The sequence below is a fragment of the Cucurbita moschata genome, unplaced genomic scaffold (genome assembly GCF_002738365.1).
Source record: "Cucurbita moschata cultivar Rifu unplaced genomic scaffold, Cmos_1.0 Cmo_Scf00013, whole genome shotgun sequence".
NCBI lineage: Eukaryota > Viridiplantae > Streptophyta > Magnoliopsida > Cucurbitales > Cucurbitaceae > Cucurbita > Cucurbita moschata.
In genome coordinates this window covers 2974706-2985611 of record NW_019268529.1, presented here as the reverse complement: position 1 = coordinate 2985611, position 10906 = coordinate 2974706, and the positions used below count along the sequence as shown (strand labels likewise).

At 36.7% G+C, this 10906-nt stretch overlaps 1 protein-coding gene across 11 annotated transcripts in view; it reads left to right on the top strand.

Moving 5' to 3' along the window:
- The window catches only part of LOC111451043, a 15843-nt gene that overhangs the window by 1160 nt on the left and 3777 nt on the right, over positions 1-10906 (top strand). For 8 of the 11 annotated variants that reach the window (XR_002711917.1, XM_023091286.1, XM_023091281.1 and 5 more), the window contains 11 exons: positions 81-158; positions 533-1615; positions 2239-2324; positions 2438-2532; positions 2646-2732; positions 2818-3120; positions 3227-3739; positions 3888-4647; positions 4780-5010; positions 5104-5228; positions 8596-9005. Coding sequence is in view for 10 of the 11 variants with exons in the window: in XM_023091286.1 (XP_022947054.1) it covers positions 81-158; positions 533-1615; positions 2239-2324; positions 2438-2532; positions 2646-2732; positions 2818-3120; positions 3227-3739; positions 3888-4647; positions 4780-5010; positions 5104-5228; positions 8596-9005 (3771 nt within the window). In the remaining variant the exon portion in view is untranslated. Of the gene's footprint in view, positions 1-80; positions 172-532; positions 1616-2238; positions 2325-2437; positions 2533-2645; positions 2733-2817; positions 3121-3226; positions 3740-3887; positions 4648-4779; positions 5011-5103; positions 5229-8595; positions 9006-10906 lie in introns of those variants that run through there. The other 3 variants (XM_023091288.1, XM_023091287.1, XM_023091289.1) reach the window with 2 other exon arrangements.

Sequence of the window (10906 nt, the reverse complement as noted above, 5' to 3'; positions counted from 1 at the left end):
TTTTTTTTTTTTTTTTTTTTTTTTGGTTTCTTCTGAATGTAGGAGGATGGTTATTAATGTCGTTTCTGCTTGCTTCTTAAATTACACCAGATCTAAGACAAAGTTGTCGCACACGAGGGTCTATTGAGAAGGCTGACAATGAAATTCAGAGACATATGGTGAGATAACCGGGTAATTTGCATTATATGGTTCTTAATTAATATAAATTTCTTTTGCCAGTGCATATCTTAATCTCTAATGGCATAGTACCCTTTTAAGTTTTATTTTTATCGTGGAAAATGTAGAACATTCCAATGGTATTGAATATCAACTGTTTATAGAAAGTCGATGTTATAGCTTAGCCACTAAGTTCACATTTTGGGTATTTAATTCCTTGGTATACTGGATTTTGGTGATTTGTTATATTGATTTTCATTTCCCATTCTAGCAATGTGGTAGGGTGATTGGCTGTATATTTGTTTAGTTCGACAGTTGCTAAAAAAGAAAGGAAACGAGTGTGTTCTATATAGCTAATCTTACTTCATCTTTTTAGGTATCACCTCAGTCAAGTAAAAACTTTACCAACTGCTTCATGAATCAGCCAGTTCATATGAGAGGCGAGTCTGGAACTTGTAATGTGTGCTCTGCACCTTGTTCATCTTGTATGCATCTTCAACGAGCACACACAGTTTCAAAGACTGAAGAATTTTCTGATGAAACCAGTCATGTTAACTCTACAAGTCAGTATTCTGCTAACGGTGCTGATGCTATATCCTCCGTGAAGAGTAGAGCATGTGCAAGCTCTCTACTTAGTGTTAACTCTGGTCACGATTCCTTTTCTGAAAATGCTGATAGTACGGCAACTATAAGGTCATCTAATTGGGATGACACTTCAATAGACATTGACATGCGTAAACAGTTATATAGTGGAATAGTGGCAGAGGGACATATTGCTTCTGAGTCATCCGTTCAAACCGTTTTGGAGAAGCATGAGAGTACCGGTGCAGAGGGCCATGATGACAACACTTCATGCATTAGTGGATCTAGTAATGCAAATATGGCAGTGGTTTCTCACCAGAAGATTATGGACAATAAAAAATTATCACATGGTTCTGCTTCAGTGGGTAGTTTATGTCGAGAAGGATCAGACAAGGTAGTATTTTCCTCCAAATTAGCTTTTTCAGAGATTCCTGCTTCTAAAGAGGTTCACAACAGGTCTACGGACGAACGTGCTCTACACTCTCTTTCTCCAAGTGGTAAACCATTATCTGAAATGGGTTTTGAACAGAATCCATCCACTTGTGTGAAGGAAGAACCATTAGAATCATCTATGGTGCATAATGACTCCTTGACTAGAGAAGCCGTTAGTGTTCCACCTCATGGGGAAAAATCTGTTACCAACACATGCAACAAGGTTTGTGATGATTCCAAGGTTCCTTCACAAATTTTACTGAAGTCAGAAAAAGAGATTCATGATGATAGAAGTGAGCCTCCTGATGGAGACGTGAAAAATCAGTATGAAGATGAGCAAGATGAAAATTTCAAGGACTTGTCTGGGAAATCTGATGTGAAGGAGCCCTATTTGCAGTCTGCATCTGGATCAGAGAGTGATGAATCGGATATTGTAGAGCATGATGTGAGTTGGATTAAATTCTTTATTGTCAAGCAGCCCCTTTTATTTCCTCTATGGAACTTGCAACTCTACAATTCTTTTCCTTTTATCTTTCATCTATTCTAGCCTTTTGTTGGTTGGTTCATTTCACAATGCATGGGTCAGTTGGTAACAAATGTTTTTCATGTAGTATTGGTCCCTAGGATTATGATTTAAAGTCGAGATATGATTGGATTCTGGTTCAAGTCTTCTGAGTCGAAATATACATGGAGAAAATTGATACTACATTGTTCCTGATTGATTGTGTTTTGTAGTTTCTGTCTGAATTACCTCTCCTTTTGGTTTTCTTTTTCTCTGGTTCTTGCCTCGAAGGTAATTGGTGACCCCATATAAGTAAACATTGGATCGGCTTAGTAACTTAGTCGATGTCATCATGTGACCAAGCCCGTAACATATTAGGATAGATTTGTATAGGGAAAGGCTGCTTGTGCAGGTGCTGTTGTAATTCTCTCTCTCACGGTGTTTCTTACCGTTACTTTGTGTATTATTGAGAAGTTTTACTGCATAAATTCTTTTATTTGCTTTACCTCAAGTGTTTTAGTTTGATTTTGAACTCTGGCTGTTCTCTTACTTCCATTGGTAATCAGGTCAAAGTTTGTGATATTTGTGGTGATGCTGGTCGTGAGGATTTGCTTGCTATATGTAGTAGGTGCACTGATGGTGCAGAACACACGTAAGGATGTGGCCCTTTCATTTCAATTATACTTTGGCATACTTTTGTATCATTAATTGCTTTTACTCTTGTAAAACCAAAGATGAAGTGTACTAACAACTCCTTTGTATCAGCTATTGCATGCGAGAAAGGCTTGATAAAGTTCCTGAAGGTGACTGGCTGTGTGAAGAATGCAAGTCTGCGGAAGAAAAGGAAATCCAGAAGCAAGGTGACCTTGTAATTTATGTTTATGGAGCTGTAATAACTAAGAAGAAAAGGGAACATAGAATTTGCCCATGTTTTTGGAGCATATTATGATCTCATAGTGCAATTAATTTTCAGATGTTGAAGGGAATGGCAACCTTTCCTATAAAAGAAAAGATGAAGGGAGAAGGACAAACGTCATCAGTCCAAGTACCCAAGTTTCTGGTAAGAGAAATGCTGAAAATTAGATGTCAATTTTAAGGACATTTTCGTTAACAACTTTTATTTTATTGCCACACTGAATGCTTAGATGCTGAGGGAAAAAGAGTAAGCAGAGATAGCTCAAGTATGAGAAACTTTGGCAAGAAGAACGTAGAAAATGTTGATGTATCTGTAGCTGCAAAAAGACAGGTCCTTGAAACTAACAAAGGTTCAACAAAAGCATCCAGCCCTGGCAGGAGTATTGGATTATCCCGTGATTTTTCATCAAAAAGCTTAGATAAAGGGAAACTGACTTTTTCTCAACCAAAGAGTTTGGGTGATCAATGTAGTAGTGATCTTTCAGAAATGGCTCGCTCACCATCTGTTGGTTCAAGACTTCAGACACTCAAGGGTAAATAAGCAACCGTATATGGCCGTTTTTTAGTTTCAACATTTTACCTCCTGTTTGTGCAGATTGTTTATTGTTTATGCATTTGCCTATTGGTTTCAACATACAGGTTCTCTTTTAAAGTCTAATTCATTCAACACCTTAAATTCCAAACCGAAGGTCAAACTTGTTGATGAGTTTATACCCCAAAAGCCAAGGGGTGCTAGAGAACATACCTTCCTTGAAGTCAAGGAGGGGCCTGCCAGAGCTTTAGGAAAATCTCAATCATTTAAAACTCCAAATTCTGGACGTGTAGTCATGGGTGAATCAAAAGTTAAAATGTTACCGTCTAAGTTTCCTCATGGCCAGGATCCTAAAGGTATAAAACAGGTGAAGGACAGGAGTATATTAGAAAGGAAAAATCCACCAAAAGTAGATCGTTCCTGGATTAGTTCAGTTACAACAAGTTCTGTTTCAACATCTAAGGTTGATCAAAAGCTCTCATTGCGTGATGAAACCAATTTGTCATCTGTAAGCAACAATCGAGATCAAAAAGTTATGCAATCTGATGGAGTCTCAAGTACTCCTTCCAAATTGAGAAGCAGTCTAGTTCATAAGGGTGTAGATAATCCACTCAGTCCAGGTATGATGTTTGTGATGGCTGGATAGAATTAATATCATATTTGCTTCTTTGGGCCTGATGCTCTTACTCACTAATTTCTAGTTTTGTAAGTTTTACAGGCATGTTTTTCGCTAATGGCGTTAGTTAATATTTTCATTTGTTTTTACAGTTAGGGCCCTATCCACTAATGGAATTTGCAGTTCTTCTGTTGATCAAAAGATAAATCATGTTAGCCCCAAGGAGGAGCCATTATCCAGTTCCTTAACTGTTGAGAGGCCGTCTTATAGTGATAATGGAAGGTCAAGAGAAATGATAGGACAAGATGAGAAGAATAGGGAGAGTTCTGCAAATTTATCGAAGCCTACTGTTGCTACTAGTCCAAAAAGTGGTCAGTGTCAAAAATGTAAAGGAACTGAACATGCTACAGATTCTTGTATCAGTGGTAGTCCTTATGTTGCTGATAATAATACAAGTAGCTCTAGAGAGGAAACGTGTGAGGAGAACAAGTTGAAGGCCGCAATTCAAGCAGCATTGCTTAGAAGACCTGAAATATATAAAAGGAGAAAATTTAGTGACCAATCTGATGAAGTTTCCTCATCAAGCACGGTTTCAAATAGTGATATAGTGCATCAGGATCAATTTCCATTTTCAAACAAGTTAAAAAACGAGATTTCTGCTGAAAGAGCATACGAGGGGAAGGCAACTGTCACTAGTTCTGCTACTAGCTTTCATAGGCAACCAGCTGCAAGTATTTCTAAGCCACCTGTCGTGCTCAATCTTGAGGCTCCTGTTCCTTCAAAATTGGAGGATACAGTTTCAACTACCATTCCTGGGGAAAAGGTTAGGATGAAAGAGTTGTTGGGTCGTGGTTCAACAACCTCACTTTTGCTGAAGATGTCAGTGATACCGGAGTATGAATATATATGGCAGTAAGATTCTCATTTGAGTTTCCTCATTGATTTTGGTTGATTTGTTTCAGTCTCTTTCTTTAAAAGCATACTACTATAGTTTTTATCATCTACTGCGAATCATTGAAAATGCCTTTTGTTGCTTTCTTGAAGGGGTGGTTTTGAGTTGCATAGGGGTGGGAAACTTCCAGATTTTTGTGATGGAATTCAGGCTCATCTGTCAACTTGTGCATCACCAAAAGTTATTGAAGTGGCAAACAGACTTCCCCACAATATTTCTTTGAAAGAAGTACCTCGCTTGAGCACATGGCCCTCCCAATTTCATGACTGTGGTGTTAAAGAAGATAATATTGCTCTGTACTTTTTTGCAAGCGATATTCACAGGTGTCACTTTCAACATTTTCCATTCATAATCTTTCCTTTGGCTTTCATGCAAGTCTCTGATCTTTCTTTTGACCGTATTTTTTGTGATTCTAGTTATGAGAGAAATTACAGAAATGTACTGGATCATATGATCAAGAATGATTTAGCACTCAAAGGAAACCTTGATGGTGTCGAGCTCTTGATATTCCCTTCAAATCAGCTCCCTGAAAATTCACAACGTAAGAATTCATTGAGTTCTTTATCATTTCAAAATAAGTGGCTACTTATCAAATTGGTATTTGAAATTGTGTGTCAGATTGTCCCCAAGTTGTCCTTCTTACATGATGTTTGAAGATATCTGGAAGAGGTTTTCTACTTATTATATGAATCCTCATAGATGTGTATAAATTATAGAGAGGGAATGTTTGGTTTATTATTTTGTGTATTATGTTTTCTTCAATTGCTTGTGGGTGACATTTTGTTTATCTTTAACATCTCATGGTGTGCATTCTTCCTCCTATGGAGCCTTCTTGTTCAATGCCCAGATTTATACAGAGTGAGAACTTTAAGGTGTAGGTCTGTTTTTGTATTTTATAATTTGGGAAAAATAGGAGTTGATGTAGTGATGTGTAAGTTTGATACCTAAACCAGCTTTTTTAAGATTGGAGAACAGAAAAAGACACTAAAGGATAGAATATGGTAACCTAAGAAGAATATGGTATCTTGAGCAAATCGGAGACTTCCTCCCAATCACATTCTGTTTCATTTCAGGTTTGATAGTTCTCTCTATCCATATTTCCCAAGCCAAAGCCTCTATTGCATTGATCAATTAAATCCCCACCTTCCCCTGCACCAGAGTGGCTAGGGCATTTTCCATTTGAATCATTTTAAGTGAATATGGGCAAGTAAAACTCAACTCTAATGAACAGGACATTAATTTGACGAGACGATTTGGATTGGAAGATTGGTTAGGACATTTTACCTTTGTTTTTTTTTTTATATATATATTTTTTTATAAGAAACCGAGCTTTCTCAATGAGCTTTTTCAATAAAAGAATGTACAAAGGTAAACAAAAAGCGAGCTCACCAAAGGAGACCATTGGATTGATCATGTTCTTATTCTTCTTCTTTTGTCCTTCAACTTTATAATCTTTCTTTGGTTAAATTTGTCAGTATTGCCTTTGTGCTTTACTTTGGGGAGATTTCATAACTTCCAGGATGCAAGAATCTTGATCCAAGGGAGATTATTAATATTCTCTTCCTTCTCTTTCTTATCATGGACTTTGCCCTTTTATGGACATAAGAATAGATGTTTGTCTCTGAGTCCTTAGGAACTTTCTCATGTAATTGTTTTTCTGCCACTTTCGAGCTTCCCTTTCTCACTTTTTTACCTCTTTGCTTGTCAGGCTTTGAAGTTCAAAATCCGAAAGAATAGGGTAGATATTTCTTTTAGCTTGTTACTATGCTAGTATTGACATCATCAACTTCATCGAGAGGTCTTCTCTCTGTAATTATTGGACCATAGTGGTGTATCATGTATGTGAAAGCAGGTCTAGAAGAGTTTGCATCTCATTCTTTCGAGTTCTCTTTCATTGAGATGTCTGGAGGAGCTTTTCCCAGATTATTTGGTTGTTGTTACTGAAGTCCTCGGGCACTTTTTTGGTGATAAACCCTAAACCCTTCCCTGCTCCCTCAAAACAAGAATTCTTAATCCTTAAATTAACTAGAGGCTTGTAACCCTTTAGAATTTTTATAATGATTGTATATTTGGTTCTCGAGGCTCTTTTATTCATTTTTTTGCCTTTGTTTTTGCATGTCTTCCTTGCTCTTTCATTCATTTTAATACAAGTTTTATTTTGTATTAAGAAAAATGTTGCACAGTATCTATATCTATGTCTATATCTATATCTATATCTATATATATATATATTTTATCACGAGTATTTAAACCGCACACAACCTGACTAACTTCATGGATCAATCTATTTGATTGTATCACATTTAGGAATAACTTGTCATTAACATCCTAGGTGGTCAGTGGTCACCCTGAAGTTTGAACAATTTCTCTTCCATAAACTTCTCTTTTTCTTTTGCCTTGAAAAGAGACAATTTCATTGATATTATGAACCAGAGGGGAAGGACCCCAATCCAAGCGAGGTATAAAAAAGTTCCCCAACTAGATAATGAAGAGGATAAGTTATAAATTTAATGATGAAATATGGAAGAGTATTTGCACCAAGAAGCCGTAGTGCAGACTGCAGCATCAATTTTTATTTTTTCTATAAAATATAGCAAAAAGAACTTTCTTAACTTGCTTCAATCATCAGTAGGTCAAGCCACTATGGTTCTATTGCGTAAATATTCAAGAATTCTTGGGAAAAATAACCCTTTTGGTTCTGGAATTTTGAGTTTAGTTTCCTTTTGGTTTCTAAATTTCTAAATCCTATACTAATTATGATGCTGATGTGGCAGAAAAGAAAAAAAAATCTCTCTATTATTGAAAATGTGTGAGAATGTGTCTATTATTTACCAAAAATGTATACAATGTAACCTGCCTTATAGTGGAACACGGACAATATACATATGGATAAATTTTGATTAGCTGAAACTGCACTAACACAATGGCAGAGAAGCAAGTCGTTTGGATTTAAGATAACAGGGAGTAGGAGATCTGAAGTCAGAGATTGAAAGCCATAGGAATATGGTCAGGTGGGAAATGGAGAGAAGAATTGCCGAAGGAAAGTCCTAATGGAGTTCTCTGAAAGAAGTATTCACTTAGCACAGTGCAGTTATGACTCTGGTGAAAATGCAGCAAACAGCAATGCACATAGAAAGCACCTTGATGAAGAGTAGATGAAGTAAGGAGGCTGAGAGAAGAGGAGAAACCCTAGAAATATCTATCTATTCTTTTTCTCTAGCATTTGAAATTGGAAAAGCAGAGAGCAAGTAAGTGGGTCTGAAAGGGTTTCTTACACCGAATTAGCGAGCCTCTCCTTGAGGTGATGGAACCTTTTACTGCTAGTCAAGTACAATATCTTGGAAGGTGAGGCAAAGCTGAGTTTTTGAAATTCCACCTAGCATCACTCCTAGGTTACTTATAGGTCAATCTCTTTTCTTGCCATTCCACATTTGAGCAATTGTTAGATGGGCAAAATCCTTAATAGAGTGAAGTAACAAAACAAGTTTTAGTGGAGTTGAACTGATCCTTAATTTGAAAACGTTTAGAAAAAGGTAACGTCAATTGTAATATAAAATGAAGATGATCATTATATAATATAGCTTAACATTATTATCTCTAGAAAGCTCACCGTGTATACAAACCAGCTTAACTCGATTTGATCTATATGGTCCATGGTTTATAATTCTATTTGGAATGTTTAAAACAATGAAAGGATGGAGTTGTATTTTACTGGTTTCTTTATTTTCCTAGTATTGTCTTAGATGCACACTTCATGTTTTGGTAGTTATCTATGTGTATACTTCTACTTGGTTGTTTAGAAATTATCGTTTTCGTTGCATGTTTGTAATTTTTGAACTTCTTTGTATGAGCTTGTATATTGATAATATGTTTCAATCTCTCTCTCCTTATGCCCCCTCTTCCTGCAGATTGGAATATGCTGTTTTTCCTATGGGGTGTGTTTAGGGGGAAGAAAGTAAATTGTTCAGATGCATTGAAGACTTCAAATATCCATAGTACAGAAGCCGTGCCTTTAGACAAGAACTTCCCTGATACGACAGCAACAAAGACTGATGATGTTTGTTTGGCCAAGTATGTAGATGAAGAAATATTTGCTTGTAATAGTCCCAAATCAGGCAAAGCATCCAGTTTGGCCTGCCAAACTTCTGGCGCAACTCGCGCTGATGGTCACAAATGTGAAACTTCTGTTCACCAGGCACAATTAAATTCCCTAGACAATTCAGGCCATCAGGTCGATCAGTTCGTCGTACCAAAAGCATCGCCATTGTTATCTACTAGTATGGAATTTTGTCAAGGATCCGCTAGCTCTGCCCCCATGGTAATGTTTCTTTTTGGATATTTTTTCATATAGCTTTGTGCAAGTGAAATGTTTCTCTCTCTCAAGTATATGGCTAGTCATGCACACACAAACTTAGCATAGCAGTCAACAATATGTGTGGCATCATGCAATGATGCCACACACCTGCTATGGTCGTCATTACCCTTGTCTCCCTTCCTTTTTTCTGTTTAACTATGTTCTTGATGGTATTTTTAATCTACAATCATTACCAATGCTTGCATACACACACGTAGGCTGTTGAATTTGTCAATTGGATGTTCTTCTTAAATGCATGACTACCAACTTACTTTTTATTACACTTTTAGTCATGGAGTTTTTCTGTATTGCATCTATTTGGACATCAATAGGTTGAAAAAATGGACATTTAACCTCGAGTTTGTAGAAGTAGCTTAAAGTAGTCCATTTCGTTAATGTGTCACCTACAGTAACATATAGATTATTTTAAATATATATTATATATATACACACACACACACACTACTTGTAGAGCTAATGCTTGGTTGCCACGGTAATAGTTAGTTGATTAGGATATTATTTTTAGTCTGTCTTATAATATTAATTATGCCGTTGTTACAAAAAAATATCTATTAATTGTATATGTTATTATGGCTTACCAGTTAGGCATTTCTATTATTTCAATTGAATTCGATTATTACTTTATTAAAGCAAATTTAATATTAATTACAAAAGTCCAAAGTAAACAAACAGAAACCTCCCAAAATTAATCAGGTTCCTCCAAGGAGTTTTCTGACAACCAGATTTTCATTTTGTTAAGAAACCAATACGTTGGTTTCTCTATTTAATGATTTGGTACCACTTTTCTTCTCTTTAGAACTTCCTAATCCATCTTGTGAGCTACGCATCTTTCATCTTTCGTCTTTTTTATGTTCCTTTCACCTAAACCACCAATTTCAACTTGCAACAAAGTTGTTTCCCAGTTCACTAAATGGCTCAATGGCGTTTCCTTCCCATACAAAGGATCGCATCTTCCTCTTCCTGTTTTGAGCAATCTCTCTTGGTGTAGGAAAATCGGCATCATCTAGGCTGCTAGGCTGGAAATTCTGGCATGGTTCAAAATTGGTTTGGACAAGCATAACCTTTTCCATAACTCCCATCTTCTTAGCATCCTTCCCTCTACTTCCTTCTAGGTTTTCTCTCATGAGGTACACCTAAATATGTAGGATGAAGGAATTTCGCAAGCTGCACACTCCCTTTCTTCAACCAACTTTTTGACTCTGTCAAAAGGATCAAGGATACATTGATGGCAAATTGAAGATGAGATAAAATGAGCTTTTTCTTCACCTTGAACCTCTTGAGGTTACGTTTCTCAATTGCCCAATTGATCATTTGACACGGCCCCTGCTAACACAAAAAGGAAGGGTGATAAAGGGTGACAAAGGATGACAAAGGCTCTTCTTTCCTTCCTCAAGACCCTAGATGCTCAAATCACCCTCTAGGCTTCTCGTTGATGAAACCCGAGAATCTGGTATTCATTGTCTATCCTCTTAATCCATTTAAAGCCATCTACTCATGAATCCATACCTTTTCATCACTGCCAACAGAAAACTCCCAATTGACCATATTACGTCTTTTCCCAAATCATCTCTATGGAATCACCCTCAATTCTTATAAAATCTTCTATTGCCTTATCAGAACTTGAGATTGGATGTAAAATCTAGTTCCCCTTGACAAAAGGTCATTTAGAAATCAGAAATACTACAGAAAGCACGATTTCATTGTCTTTGCAAATTGGAAGCATGTTATGCTTACTTGTTATCAAACTGATAGGATGAGATTTTCCGACTGGTCTTTCATTGGGATTTAGAAAATGAAGTTTTCTTTAATACAAGAGTTGAGCTATCACATCCCCCCCCCCCCCC